Source organism: Odocoileus virginianus, chromosome 4 (genome assembly GCF_023699985.2).
Source record: "Odocoileus virginianus isolate 20LAN1187 ecotype Illinois chromosome 4, Ovbor_1.2, whole genome shotgun sequence".
Lineage (NCBI taxonomy): Eukaryota > Metazoa > Chordata > Mammalia > Artiodactyla > Cervidae > Odocoileus > Odocoileus virginianus.
In genome coordinates this window covers 42,805,336-42,821,762 of record NC_069677.1, presented here as the reverse complement: position 1 = coordinate 42,821,762, position 16,427 = coordinate 42,805,336, and the positions used below count along the sequence as shown (strand labels likewise).

Below are 16,427 nucleotides of genomic sequence, written 5' to 3'. Positions count from 1 at the left end.
TGATCTGCAATTGTAAATGATTGCAATTACAATTGTGACTGGAAAATATGTGCAAAATTTTACTCTATTTAGTAAAAAAATTGTTAATAATTAACATGAATTCATAAAACCATGAAAAATGTACTCCTTAAAATCTACTACATTTTATGCATTTAGATGAGAAATACTGATTAAATAGATTTTTTTTTTTTTAAAAAAGACTCCATTTGCTAACATAAAGCCCTGGGATAAAGAGCCAGGCAAATGCTATAACAGCACTATCTCTTGATCGAATTTTTTCTCAGTTTCAGATTAAAATTTTCAGAGCTTTACCATCACTTTACATGTTAACCATTTATGCAGTTTACTGCCTATGGAGCAGTATGTGGATGACTGCCAAAAGACCGTGCTTTTCTCTCCCAGGTCAGGGACAACCAAGGAAGTGTTGCTAGCATCCTTTCACTTTCTCCCTAGTAAAGAACAACTTAAAAAAAAAAAAAAAAACCTTTATAAAAGATTTAAAGTTTTCTATTAAAACAATATTGAGGATTCTCAAATCTGCAAAGATTCATAAGAAAATCAAAGTAATCAAATTTAGAAATGTATTCATATAGGTAAAGCAAGTTTCTTGACTTTTTTTTTTTCCTCTCAAAGGAATTTTAGATGGTCTAGATGATATTGGTGAGCTGAGTATGTGGTCCAGTGTGCAAATGGGTAGTGAGAATTGGGAATGTGAATCCTATTCTCTGGACCATAAAGTATATAAACCTGATAAATAAAAGATAATAATATGATAACATCAAAGATATAGCAGCAATATTGTACCTGGGAAATAAGGTGGATAATTTAGCTCTGTATTTCTGCATTGATTAGTAGTTGTTCCATTTACAAAACTTGCTGGTTCATTCATGTCCTTAAAGAGAGAAAGAAAAGTAAACAAAAAACATATTTATGGCATATCTTCTTAAAAAGAACTCACTCAGAAACTCAATAAATTGAAATAGCATATCCAAATAACACTTTTTTAAAAAGCAAAAATATAAAACAATCTCAACAATATTAAAGAATTTAGTTTAGCTCAGTATTTCTTAACATTTTACAGTTCATGTCTCCCTTTTTAATATAAAATGTCCTATTTTTCTCTGTAGATAAAACCTACATGTAAAAGTGAATTTTCTTCTGTGTTTCTAAACATAAAACTAAATTATAATAGTGTATATTCCCCCATGTTTTTCCCTCCACTTCTGCCCTGGCACTTTGTATAATTTTTATTTTTGAATAATGGCTTGTGGTTTATAAAATTGCAAGATATAGTTTACAAATACAGAAAACTTCAAAAAGTCTCTCTATTGAGTACACATTTTAGAATCTTAGTAGCCACATATAAGGGGACCATCATATAAACGTGTAAATTAGTTGCTAGTTAAAGGTGAGGAGGAAATGGCAACCCACTCCAGTGTTCTTGTCTGGTGAATCCCAGGGACAGAGGAGCATGGTTGGCTCAGTTCACGGGGCCGCAAAGAGTTGGACAGAACTGAAGCGACTAACACACACATTTAAAGGTGATTCCTTTAGCATAAAACGGTTATTTTTTCTGGAACAAGATATAATTCTTCGGGATTATTTGATAAAATCCCTTGTAGTGCACAACTTTATACATAAAATAAAATGGTATTTCCCACTAATTTTAAAAATACATACAATTTTACATCCTCAAATCTTGTACATAATATCACCTCTATAAATTTCTTTAATTAAAAAAGTAAGTAAATTAATGCAGACATGCTGAAAAATCAACAGATAAGTTCAGCTACAAAAATCTAGAGAAGCATTATGTAAAATCTCCTGTATTAAATGTTTACTTGTGATATAGTAAATTCATCTTATGTTATCTCATAATTTTACTAAAACTCTTATGTCAATACTTTAAAGTTACACATAAAATTAGAATATTATTTAAAGGATGATTTTGCTACATCCATAAGAGACTATGACTTCTTAAACCAAAGACTGACAGTTGAGTGTGAGATTTATTCCTACATTGAATAAAAATAAATACATATTTATAAGCACTTATAAATCATTAAAGAGACTATTTTGGTTTCTTGGTAAAGTTGAAATTCAATTTTAATATTCAGGAAAAAGCAGCCAAATACTTAAATTGAATTGTTAAAACTGCATTTTGGCAGTTCTTTGCATAAGAAAGTTCTACAAAAAAAATGAGTGAGATAATTTCATAAAGAATACTTTGCTAAGATTATTAGAATTTAGTACAATTTTTTGCATAATCAGTACACAATAAATAGCATAAGTATAAATTTCTCAAAATTTACTTACAATCCACAAGCCATCAAATTTCATCTGATTATTGTAAAAATCTATAATTTCTCTTGCCCACCACTCTGCTGTGGAATTCCTGAAGAAATCTGGAAAAGCTGCATGAGCTCTGGAAGCCTGTAAAAACAAAAATTAGACCCACATGTAGAAAGTCGTAAGAGAAACCTTATATTTCAGCAAGACATTTATCTATCAGATTCACAAGTTGTAAACAAGTGATAGTAAAGGCAACTTGATCTCAACTCTAATGAATGAATCTCCATGATCTTCCTCCAACAACCAAGTCTATGTGTGTCCTTAAATCTAAGCTGAGTTTCTCATAGACAGCATATATACAATTTACAAACTGTTAGCTAGACTAAGAAAAAAGAGAAGGTTAAATAAAATCAGATATGGAAGATGAGAATTACAACTGATGCCACAGAAATAGAAAGGATGGTAAGAGGCCATGATAAATAATTATACAACAGACTGGATAACCTAGAAGAAATGGACACATTCCTAGTTTCACACAAACTAACAATATTAGATGAGTAGAGATGCAAGCATCCTCAACCAAACTATTAGCAAATAACACTCAACAGCACATCAAAAGGATCATACACCATGAATAAGTGGGATTTTTCCCTGTGAGGCAAGGATTATATAATACACAAAAATCAATTACTGTGATACAGCACATCAACAGAATAAATGATAAAAATCACACAGCCATATCAATAACAGTGCTTCCCTAGTGGCTTAGTGGGTAAAGTATCCACCTGCAATGCAGGAGACACAGGAGACGAGGGTTTGATCCCTGGGTCAGGAAAATCTGTGGAAGGAATTGGCAACCCACTCCAGGATTCTTGCCTGAAAAATCCCAAGGACAGAGGAGCATAGCAGGCTACAGTCCAAAGGGTCCCAGAATCAGACACGACTGAATGACTAAGCATAAGATATCAATAAACAATGCAGAAAATGTATTTGATAAAATTCAACACTTTCATGATTAAAAAAAAATTCTCAACAAACTAGGAATAGAAAGAAATTACCTTAATATGATGAAGACTATATATTAAATGCCCATAGCTAATAGCATACTCTTCAGGAAAACATTTTTCAGTTTTTTAGTTCAAATAAGAAACAAGGTGCAGAAGCGCGGCGGCTGCGACCGACAGCACAGAAGCGCAGCCCAGAGGAGCTACCCCACGTCCAAGGTAAGGAGTGGCTGCTGCGCTTTGCTGGAGCAGCCATGAAGAGATACCCCGTGTCCAGGGTAAGGGAAACCCAAGTAAGATGGAGGCACTGAGAGAGGGCATCAGAGGCAGACAGACGGAAACCACAGTCAGAGACAACTAGCCAATCTGATCACATGGACCACAGCCTTGTCTAACTCTATGAAACTTAGCCATGCCATGTGGGGCCACCCAAGACGGACGGGTCATGGTGGAGAGGTCTGACAGAATGTCGTCCACTGGAGAAGGGAATGGCAAACTACTTCAGTATTCTTGCCCTGAGAACGCCATGAACAGCATGAAAAGGCAAAAAGATAGGATACTGAAAGAGAAAGTTCCCAGGTTGGTAGGGGCCCAATATGCTACTGGAGATCAGTGGAGAAATAACTCCAGAAAGAATGAAGGGACGCAGCCAAAGCAAAAACAATACCCAGTTGTGGATGGGACTGGTGATAGAAGCAAGGTCCGATGCTGTAAAGAGCAATATTGCATAGGAACCTGGAATGTTAGGTCCATGAAGCAAGGCAAATTGGAAGCAGTCAAACAGGAGATGGCAAGAGTGAGCAACAACATTCTAGGAATCAGTGAATTAAGATGGACTGGAATGGGTGAATTAAATTCAGATGACTATTATATCTACTACTGTGGGCAGGAATCCCTTAGAAGAAATGGAGTAGCCATCATAGTCAACAGAAGAGTATGAAATGCAGTACTTGGATGCAATCTCAAAAATAAGAAAATGATCTCTTTTTATTTCCAAGGCAAACCATTCAATATCACAGTAATCCAAGTCTATGCCCAGGCCAGTAATGCTGAAGAAGCTGAAATTGAACATTTCTATGAAGACATACAAGACCTTTTAGAATTAACACCCCCAAAAGATATCTTTTTCATTATAGGGGACTGGAATACAAAAGTAGGAAGTCAAGAAACACCTGGAGCAACGGGCAAATTTGGCCTTGGAGTAGAGAGTAAGCAAAGGTTAGTAGAGTTCTGCTAAGAGAACGCACTGGTCATAGCAAACACCCTCTTCCAACAACAAAAGAGAAAACTCTACACATGAACATCACCAGATGTTCGACACCAAAATCAGATTGATTATATTCTTTGCAGGCAAAGATGAGAAGCTCTATACATTCAGCAAAAACAAGACTGGGAGCTGAGTGTGGCTCAGATCATGAACTCCATATTGCCAAATTCAGACTCAAATTGAAGAAAGTGGAGAAAACCACTAGACCACTCAGGTCTGACCTAAATCAAATCCCTTATGATTTGATATGATTTGATTACTGATTATGATACAGTGGAAGTGAGAAATAGATTTAAGGGACTAGATCTGACAAACAGAGTGTCTGATGAACTATGGATGGAGGTTCGTGACATTGTACAGGAAAGAGGACTCAAGACCATCCCCAAGAAAAACAAATTCAAAAAAGCAAAATGGCTGTCTAGGGAGGCCTGACAAATAGCTGTGAAAAGAAGAGAAGTGAAAAGCAAAGGAGAAAAGGAAAGATATACCCACTTGAATGCAGAGTTCCTAAGAATAGCAAGGAGAGATAAGAAAGTCTTCCTCAGTGATAATGCAAAGAAATAGAGGAAAACAATAGAAGAGGAAAGACTAGAGATCTCTTCAAGAAAATTAGAGATACCAAGAGAACATTTCATGCAAAGATGGGCTCAATAATGAACAGACAGAGTAGGGACCTAACAGAAGCAGAAGATATTAAGAAGAGGTGGCCAGAATACACAGAAAAACTGTACAAAAAAGATCTTCACGACCCAGATAATCATGATGGTGTGATCACTCACCTAGAGCCAGACATCCTGGAATGTGAAGTCAAGTGGGACTTAGGAAGCATCACTACAAACAAAGCTAGTTGATGTGATGGAATTCCAGTTGAGCTATTTCAAATCCTGAAAGATGATGCTGTGAAAGTGCTGCACTAAATATGCCAGCAAATTTGGAAAACTCAGCAGTGGCTACAGGACTGGAAACAGTCAGTTTTCACTCCAATCCCAAAGAAAGGCAATCCTAAAGAATGCTCAGACTACCGCACAATTGCACTCATCTCACACACTAGTAAAATAATGCTCAAAATTCTCCAAGCCAGGCTTTAGCAATACATGAACCATGAACTTCCAGATGTTCAAGCTAGTTTTTGAAAAGGCAGAGGAACCAGAGATTAAATTGTCAACATCTGCTGGATCATCGAAAAAGTAAGAGAGTTCCAGAAAAACATCTATTTATGCTTTATTGACTATGCCAAAGCCTTTGACTGCATGGATCACAATAAACAGTGGAAATTTCTAAAAGAGATAGGAATACCAGACCACCTGACCTGCCACTTGAGAAACCTGTATGCAGGTCAGGAAGCAACAGTCAGAACTGGACATGGAACAACAGATTGGTTCCAAATACGGAAAGGAGTACATCAAGGCTGTATATTGTCACCCTGTTTCTTTAACTTATATGCAGAGTACATCATGAGAAACGCTGGGCTGGAAGAAGCACAAGCTGGAATCAAGATTGCCAAGAGAAATATCAATAACCTTAGATAAGCAGATGACATCACATTTATGGCAGAAAGTGAAGAGGAACTAAAGAGCCTCTTGATGAAAGTGAAAGAGGAGAGTGGAAAAGTTGGCTTAAAATTCAACATTTAAAAAACTAACATCGTGGCATCCGGTCCCATTACCTCATGGAAAACAGGTGGGGAAACAGTGGAAACAGTGGCAGACTTTATTTTTCTGGGCTCCAAAATCACTGCATATCGTGATTGCAGCCATGAAATTAAATGATGCTTACTCCTTGGAAGGAAAGTTATGACCAAGCTAGACAGCATATTAAAAAGCAGAGACATTACTTTGTCCACAAAGGTATGTCTAGTTAAGGCTATGTTTTTTCTAGTGGTCATGTATGGATATGAGAGTTGGACTATAAAGAAAGGTAAGTGCCGACAAATCGATGCTTTTGAACTGTGGTGTTGGAAAAGATTCTTGAGGGTCCCTTGGACTGCAAGGAGATCCAGCCAGTCCATCCTAAAGGAGATTAGTCCTGGGTGTTCATTGGAAGGACTGATGTTGAAGCTGCAACTCAAATACTTTGGCCACCAGATGCGAAGAGCTGACTCATTTGAAAAGACCCTGATGCTGGCAAAGATTGAGGGCAGGAGGAGAAGGGGTCGACAGAGGATGAGATGGTTGGATGGCATCACCGACTCGATGGACATGGGTCTGGGTGGACTTTGGGAGTTGGTGATGGACAAGGAGGCTGGCATGCTGTGGTTCATGGGGTCGCAAAGTGCTGGACATGACTCAGAGACTGAACTGAACTGAACTGAAGAAACGAGGTAAGGCTGCTCACTCTCACAACTTCTATTTAACATAGTCCTAGCCTGAATAACTAGGCATAAATAAGGGGGAAAGAAGCATCCTAACCAGAAAAGAAGAATTGAAAGTATTTCTGTTTGTAGATGATGTAATCTTATACTTAGAAATCCTAAAGAACACACACACACAACTATTAGAATTAATAAATAGGTTCAATCAAGTTGGCAGATTACAAAATCGACATGCAAAAATCAGTTACACTTCTGTACACTAACAATAAACTATTTGAAAGGAAAATTAGGAAAGTAATCCCATATATAATAGCAATAAGCAATAATAAAGTACTTAGAAATTAACTTGACTAAAGAAATAAATGATTTGAATATCAAAAACTACAAAACATTACTGAAAGATATCTAAGAAGAAACAAATAGAAAGATAACTAATGTTCATGGACTGAAATAATAATGCTAAGAGATCCACAGTGCTGAAAGTAATCCATAGATTCAATGTAACCCCCATCAAAATCCCAATGACATATTTTACAGAAATAGAAAAAGCAATCTTCCAACTTATTTGGAAACACAAAAGTCCTTGAATAGTTCCTTAATCATAATAATCTTGAGTAAGTAGAACAAAGCTGAAGGCATCAGGTTTCCTGACTTCAAGACATATTCCAAAGGTACAGTAGTGAAAAGCAAGGTCTTAGCATAAAAATAAACATATAGGCCAATGGCACAGAATAAAGAGCCCAGAAATCAATCCACACATGTATAGTCAACTGATCTTTGACAAGAGTGCAAGAATATGCAGTGAGGAAAGTATAGTCTCTTTAGCAATTGGTGCTGGAAAAACTGGATATTCACATACAGAACAGTGAAATCACTAATTATTAAATCTAAGTGCTGAATTTCTTTTAGTTCTAGAGTTAATCAATATGAAACTTACCTTAACAGCTTCATCCTCAGTTAGATTTTCTTCTATTGTCACATTAGGCAAATCTGGCCAAACCTACAAAAAGAGAAGAAATGAGAAACCAGTTCAAAATAAATTCAGTGTGGTATGACTTTTGTAATAAAGTATAATAAAGTTTTATAAGCAAATAATAAAAAATAGTTCCTTCATGTATTTGCTTAATTTGTGTTTTGGCATATGTATCATTTGCAAACTATTTCCATTTTCCATATTAATCTTCTCTTTAATATGGCAAATAAAAAAAATCCAACCTTGGTGTTGGCAATAATTTTGAAAACAATGCATGTAACAAAATGATCTAGTCAACAATTAATTTGAAATCCATACACAAAATTTAATTTAATGTGATATATTAAAATTGTTTCTACACTTACTCCAGGATAACAATTGAAAAACAAAAAATATATATTTTTCTATGAAAGGAATTGAATATTTGAGTTGGATGAAGCCATTCTGAGGCATACAATCCTCTTGGTTTCCACAGTAGTACTGAAATCCTTCTCTCTACCATATTCCTATTCCAGTTCCTGCCTCTTAGCCTATCAATGTTTCTTCTACTCCAATCACAAACACAAAACAGGGCTCAATCATACCAAAAGCTCTGGGATTTAAATCTATGTTGTAGAAAGTAGAATCTGCAGAAGGGTAATTACATATAAGAGATTAGTTGCTGATACAGAATAGTGCTTAAAAGGTAGAAAAATGAGAAAATGTAGAAAAATATAGAATTAGAAGAAAGTAGGAGGGAAACAATCCCTTTTAATAGTCAATATTCTATACTTGCATGTTTCTTAGAACATTGCGATTTTTCACCTTTTACCACAGAATTTTTTCTATGTTCCTTTAATTTTTTATTTTGAAATATTTTCAGACTTATAGAAAAGTCACAAACTATATCCTACTGGTTTTCAATACCCTTCACCGTGCTTCTCCTAATAGTTATATATTTATAACAATGGTACAGTTATCAAAACCAAAAAGTTAACATTAATAGAATATTACTAACTAATCTATAGGCCATGTTCAAATTTCACCACTTTTATCACTAATGTTAATATTTTTGGTCTAAGATCCAAATAGACTTGCACATTGCATTTAATTACATCTTCCACTATGGAAATTATTTTCATTCTAATTCTGACTAGTGGATTTTTTTCTTTACTCTTTAAAATAAAATGTATAGTTGTTAACAATATTGTGTTAGTTTCAGATATACAGTAGTTATGTTACACACATACATGATCTATTGTTTCTGAAATTCTTTTTCCATTTAGGTTTTTATAGAGTATTGAGCACCTTTACTCTTTACGTATAAGCCAAAGCAGGATATTTTCTACAATGTATTAATATACTCACATTTGAATATTATTGTCTAAATGAAATACAATGAATTATTTTCCCTGTTCTAGTAAGGAATATAAGTATAGCTTTTACAATTATACAAGATGTTTTAAAAAGAATTACAAATATTAAATGACTTTTGTAGTATAGAATAATGAATAACCATCTTATTGTTGGTAGTTTTATAATAAAACACAAAGGTACCAAGAAATATAATAAAAAACAATTAAAAATAAAACAAATTGTATTTGGACATATGATGTATGAATTCTTTCTGTTTCTAATAGTTTGGATTGAACTCATGGAGTATCTATTATTTTATTTATTAGCTATTAAATCATTATATCTCTTCTTCTGAATATGCCTTAACAGTTGCTTAATGAAGTAGAAAGTTTCAATGAAATAGCACTTTTACACTTATTTTATTTCAAGCTATCAATTCAATACCTTTGCCCAACAAATATCATTTGTGTTAGGCCATTTGACAAAGACATCTTTCTCCTGTCCTCTTTCAAAGGCAGGGTAAGGCTTTGTTTCATTTCCTGAAATTGCTGGATCCTACAATGAAAATGAAATACAAAACAGGTGTCTATGATATAGAAGTATAGCCATCTGGGTAGGTATTATGAAATATTACAATTTTCCATTATTAAATTATCATTATATTGTATTATCACATAGACTGACAGATGAACTGATGGTATAAATTTTTGTGTTCTAGCCTGATTGTCTTTTAAATTTTCTAGAAGGAAAATTTAAGAACTTTTGAAAATGTGTTAGCTATGATTAAAAGCAAGATTACTAGTGTTTTTGTTCTGCTTTTATTTCCCCAGTGGGATTTCTGACTGCCTAGCTTGCTTTTTGTGATATATTGATGAAATATTCTCCCCATTGAATCACTAACTTGAGGGCAAATTTTAAAACATGACAAGTGTAAGAAGCAGTCCCAGAGAATTATATGAGATACTTAGAGGAATAGAAAAATCCATCATCACTTTGTGATAGTGTCTATAAACTGAGGTCAGTTTGTAGCTTGGGTGATTATTAAGAAACAGCTTGTGTTTGACTCCCAGCTTTATCTAGTCTTAGGTCTCTAAGGATAAACCTAGCCTTGTGGCTGCCCCTGTAAATGAAGTGTTAAAGGAAGAAAGTTTCAGATTTGGGAATAGAATTCAAATTTACATACTTCATATTTTGAAACACCCTTTCCTCCCTCATTCAGAATAGAAATCTGAACAAAACTAAGATAGTAAGGCTCAGATAAAAGATAAAATGTAAATACTGACCAGGATAATAATGTATCTCATTCCCTCACTTCTTATTTTGTCAACAAACTGAGGAAGGTCACGGAATTCATCATCAATTGTAAAGTCTAGTTGCCTTTCCATGTAATCAATGTCTGTGTACTGAACATCCTGAAAGATATGAGAGTTGTAGTGGGGTAAGAATCAGCAGAGTGAGTTTGTCACATTCTATCATGTTTATAAGAGAATTGAGTAATGCAATATTCAAGAAATAAAAATAGCATGTATAGATGCAAAATATTCTAAGAACAAGTTAATATAAATGCTATGTTTTGTTAAAAGTTCATTAAATAGTATCTCTGATTTAGAAGTAAAAATTCTTTCAAATCAGTATCTTTTGTTTTATAATTACCAAAAGAAATAAGACACAAGAGTAAAGGACTTATGAGGTCATGAAATTATACTGAATGATACTTGGAATTTTGTAGAGTATACAGAAATAAGTATTGCTCTATTTCTGGAAACAAAAAGCAAATATGGGATAATTTCAATTAATTCTAAAATTATAAAAAAAATAATTACTAGTAAATTCACCAAATATTTTAAACTATTCTTTTATCATCCACCAAAGTCACTTTCAAAATAATAGCCCAAGCTTAAATAAGCAAAATGTTGTTTACCAGTAGATATTTACAAATCTATTTACATGAATAAATGCTTTCATTATATTATTAAATCTTTAATTTAGGCCTAAATTACTTTAAAAAATTATTTTCTGTTAAAGACAACTTCTTTTTCTAGATATTACAAAAATATCAATAACATAGAACTAATAATGAAAAAATCTTCTTCAAAATTTTTTTTTACTTTCATATTGCTACATCATTAATCTATACAATTAATTTCCCTATAATAATGTATTCAGGAACCATATGTTGGATTCTACTGTATGTCCTGATGTCTTATAAATGAGATCCTACTTATTCTTCTTAGAGTGAGTTATATATGAAGCATTCTAGATTTCAATTTTTAAATATTACCAGGAGGATATCTGAGATTCCTTAATCTTGCTAAAAAATAAAAATCACAGTAACTGATTATTTCTGGCTACTTAAAAATATTTAGTTTCCCACACATCGAGGGAAGAGGACATTCTGCAAGCCCACTGATTCTGTATGACAACTGTCATCAATTCCACAGCAAAAGTCGTTGTTTCACCTCAAATTGTTTTAATGTAATTTGTCACATCAGTTGATGAAATACATTCCCTAGATTCTTACTCTCATTTAAAAGAAGACAATAAATGTGTTTGACTACCTATGAGACACAGAGTATCTCAGAGAAAAGCAAGTGCGTGGTGACTTGTCTAGCACAACTCACAGTGATTAGACTGATAAGAAAGAAGGAAAAATAATGGTATTAGCCGTTTCTTTATCCCTCTGCTAAAGACAATCAGTATAATCTGATATCCAATTCATTCTGTGCTACTAACTATGCATTGCTTTTTGTCAAATGTTTAAATAATTTTAAAGTGTGTGTTTAATTATTTCATTCTGCTTTTATAGATGACATATTTAACACTGTTTTAAAAATTGATATACATACATAGGGGATCTGAGCAGCCACCATGTCATTATATACTTCTTCAACTTGTGAAGTATTTTTGTACCCATGACGACATAACTGGAATCCCAAAGCCCAGTAAGGTGGCATGACTGGTTGGCCGATTACCTTTGGGGGGAAAAAAAAAATTTTCTTGTGAACTAAGATAGATACTTTATATTATAAAGAAAACTTTATCTCTTTTCAAAATGTACAATCATACTTCATGGTATTGCTTTGTTGCGACTTCTGGAGATGGGCCCAAAAACATATAAAAGTCCAAGATTCCTCCAATTATGCGATATGTCAGAGCAGGCATTGGCTGAAATGTAACATCTGAAAATCCAAAATATGATTACATTTTATCTATATATGTTATTGCTTTATTTGTCACATAAAATATGATTTTTTAAAAAATTTAAAAATTTTTAAAAATTGTTTTAAAAATTGTTTTACCCATTGCATTGCTGTTAAGTAAGAGAACTCCATGAGCATTGTTCTCATCTTCCAGAGCCATGTAATAGGGATGAAATCCATAGGAATTAAGTTTGTACTAAAATTGAAAAAATAAACATAATGTATATTAAAATAATAATGTGAATTTTTGTCAATGTAATATTTAAATTCACTATAAGATTAAGCCTAGGAATTTAAATATTCCTTCATTGCACACCCAAACTATGACTGAATTAAAACAAACCCTTTTTTAAAAAATTTATTTATTATTCAAACCATTAGTGCATTAGAGTAAGGGAATGAATATACAAATGTGTAACACTCACAAATACTGCCAAATTAACTTATGTAAAGAAACCACTGGCTTTAGAATAGTTGGGTTTCTTTCCACAGATTATGTATCTTAATTTATTTATGAATTGGTACTTCTTTTTCAGTAATAGAATGTTTTATTAATGATTAAAGTTATCAAAGTACTCAATCTCCTTAAGTACTTAATGGGATATCTAAGTTTCTGTAATATTTTATGATAATATTTTAAATTAATATATTTTTCATCTACTGAGCATTTAATTTCATTTTCAGCATCATCTTTTAATTTTTCAGAATGGAAAATCTATATGCAGGATTCAATGTCAAGATTACAAAACTTTTTATAAGTTGATGATCCTTAATCAAATTAATGTCATTGACCCACAGTGAATCCTAATAACTGAGTAGCATGTGATGGAAAATTTATATATTTAGGATCAAGGTTATATGAACCTAATAATGCCAATACTTAATGTTGAAGGGTTTTTGCTTTTTATTTTTTGATTCCCCCAACCAAGGATCAAGCTTGTGCCCCCTGCAGGGGGGACATGGAGTTTTAACCACTGCATCACGAGGGAAGTCCCTGAAAGTTTTAAAGAGGTAAACTTTGGTAAAACATAGTCTTTCAAGCTGGAATAAATGAAAAACAGTGTTCCTAAGTTTGAACCATTGTGATACAAATAAAAATTGTATGAGCACCTTGCAATAAAAAGTGGTTATGATAGTATACACATTTATAATCTCATGCTGAATATATCCTTTAAGTACACATAACATATGAAAAAGGTAAATGAACTAGTATTTTTACTAAAATGTACTTTTTATGATATATTTAGAGTAATTATAATTAATATTAATTGCAAGCAATATATTAAATATTCATGAAATATGCACCATTAATAAGACAAAACTTTGGAGAAAGTGTCATGAGGATATAAAAATATTTCCTAAACTTGTAACTAACAGTATAACCTCATAAAAATGCACAACTACAGCTTAGGGTAACAGAGGAAAAAGTGAGAATCAAATCTTTATGTAAGGAGTAGAAAAGAAAATTTTAAGGAGAACCTTAGCCAGTTATTTTCTAAAAGCTGAATGTAAACATGGATTTGGCAGGGAATATTGAAACTGAATGTTCTTTCTATGCAGTTAAGAGAGTAAGCAATTGGGTCACGACCTCACTTCTCACTGTAGTAAATGATATTATCTGATCAGTCATTTACTTTAACCTGTACTTTATTGTGACTTTTTGTTTGTTTTTCAGAAAAACACTCCAGCAACTGTCATGATTTCTAGTCCCTTTCATAGTTTCAATATTGAAATATAGACCAACAAAGAGATGGCTGTGTCTTAGTTGCCACTTATGGTAGTCAAATCCTGCTACTTACACCAGGGGGTTGGTCTCTTGTGAACATTCCCCATGTATGCCAGTCCAGGTCACGCCTAAATGTTGTGTGTTCCATTTCCCCAAAACCATACACATATTCTGAAGGCAGGCGTGTAGATATTTGAATGAACTGGTTGTTAAAAGCAAAACCAGGAAGGCGAGAATCCCAACTGAAAACAAAAGAAAACAATTTTATTCCTGTATAGGCATACAAATAGTATCACAAATAATAATGGTAATTCTTTCTTAGGTGATGTGAAAATCAGTAGTATTTTTCTCTATATAGGGCTTATTATACCCAGATATAAATGGAAATAGATAATTATTCCAATACTTTTTTGGCTAACAAATATCAAAATATGTTTCACAAATTCATAATCATATAATGGCTATTTGTGTGTCTTTAGATATATATCACTTTTTAAAATAAAATCAATATAAATCTATAAATAATATATGACCTAGAAGAAATATATGCCCTAAGAATTGAAAGTCCTTCATTTTCCTGTTCCCTTGAGAGAATAAGCAAATTTTTACTACATATAGAATAAAAAGAAATCAATATCAAAATAAATAATACATAATGTATATTTTAATTTCAAACCCTGTTACTATACCCAATCATTTTCCTCATCTTTTAATTTATATTTGTAAAAACATGTGTTTACAAAGAAATCCAGAAGAAATGTGTTACAGAGAATGTCATTTGCAATAAGAAGATAAAAGAATAGAAAAATAAAGCTGGTAGGGAAGAAAACATATTATTACAAAGTATTTGGAACATATTCACATTTTTATATTAATGATTTTGGAAAAGTATTTGTTAAAGAATAATGCTGCCTGAATAACAATAATAATGTCTCTGTACCAGGGATTTTCCACAAAATCATTTAGCTTTTTAAACTTTGGAAGGAAACTCTTCAACATTTTGAAACAATATAAACATGTTTTTCTTTATTATTTGTACCCCTACTGACAATACCTGAAAACATCCTGATAACATCATGTAAAGGATAGCAGGGCAAGCTTAAATTACATAGAAGTATTTTTTAATAGAAAATACATAGGAGTGTACTTTGTAAAACTTTCCACTAAAATAAAGGAAATATTTTAAAAATTAAATTGATTCATTGAACATAAAAATCATATCTATATGTATATATTTAAACTTCCTTTCATCAATTCCTGACAGAGATAGTATTAACTTGATCAAAATCCAGAACAAGAAAACTCCAATTTCAATCATTCTAGTAAAATATTGACATATTTCTAAACACATTTATAGATACTTATTTTGACAACACTCATCAGGCTTTTCAACATGAATCTTTGTTTTTGCTCTCAGCTTGAATAGAAGAATGGGTCTGATATTTAATAATAAAATTCATCACATCCAAAGTGTCAGTAAAATCTTAGACCAATTGTTAACAGCTTGCTAACTTTAGCTTTTGAATGTTAAAATAAGCCAATTATTTAATACCTTTAAAACCACTTTTGATGTGATGACACAGTAGCACAGTGAAGGCTGTGAAAATAATCATCCAACTTTGCCTCCTAAGCTAAAATGAAAATATCCTTCATATCCAGTAATTCAATCACTTACATAACTCTTCCTGTGCTTCTTCTTCGAATCTGAATGCCAAAAGGATTTTCCTTGATTTCAACATCATAAAGTCTAGTTTCATAAGTACTTGTTGGTGTAGCTGGAATGTTTAATGGTACTGGAACTTCATATCTTTTATTTTGGGCATCATAAATCTATTATAGAGAAATAGTGAAAAGAGATATGTTTCGTTCTTAATGGTGACATATTAGGCGCTGTGCTGTTCTTAGTCCCTCAGCCGTGTCTGATTCTTGGCAACCCCGTGGCCTGTATGTAGCCTGCGAGGCTCCTCTGTCCATAGGGATTCTCCAGGCAAGAATGCTGGAGTGGGTTGCCATGATCTTTCCAACCCAAGAACACAGGTCTCCCACATTGTAGGCAGATTGTTTACCAGCTGAACCACCAGGGAAGCCCAAGAATACTGGAGTGGGTAGCCTATCCTGTCTCCAGGGGAACTTCATGACCCAGGAGTCAAACTGTTGTCTCCTGCATTGCAGGCTGGACTCTTTACCAGCTGAACTATCAGGGAAGCCCAACATATTTAGGTACATATCATTAGATAATTTAAATAATGCCTTAAACAAGAACATTTAAATTCTTATTTACATAATTCCTAATTTTGTATCCATGGCCCAAATATCTAT

General features: G+C 33.0%; 1 protein-coding gene across 1 annotated transcript in view; it reads right to left on the bottom strand.

Moving 5' to 3' along the window:
• The window catches only part of SI (sucrase-isomaltase), a 104,348-nt gene that overhangs the window by 28,270 nt on the left and 59,651 nt on the right, over positions 1 to 16,427 (bottom strand). Inside the window, exons 26-35 of the mRNA XM_070465894.1 lie at positions 15,784 to 15,938; positions 14,182 to 14,350; positions 12,482 to 12,578; positions 12,249 to 12,361; positions 12,029 to 12,154; positions 10,466 to 10,594; positions 9,627 to 9,737; positions 7,812 to 7,874; positions 2,317 to 2,433; positions 805 to 892 (exon numbers count right to left, since the gene is read on the bottom strand). Of these exons, the coding sequence (XP_070321995.1) occupies positions 805 to 892; positions 2,317 to 2,433; positions 7,812 to 7,874; positions 9,627 to 9,737; positions 10,466 to 10,594; positions 12,029 to 12,154; positions 12,249 to 12,361; positions 12,482 to 12,578; positions 14,182 to 14,350; positions 15,784 to 15,938 (1,168 nt within the window). The remainder of the gene's footprint in view (positions 1 to 804; positions 893 to 2,316; positions 2,434 to 7,811; positions 7,875 to 9,626; positions 9,738 to 10,465; positions 10,595 to 12,028; positions 12,155 to 12,248; positions 12,362 to 12,481; positions 12,579 to 14,181; positions 14,351 to 15,783; positions 15,939 to 16,427) is intronic.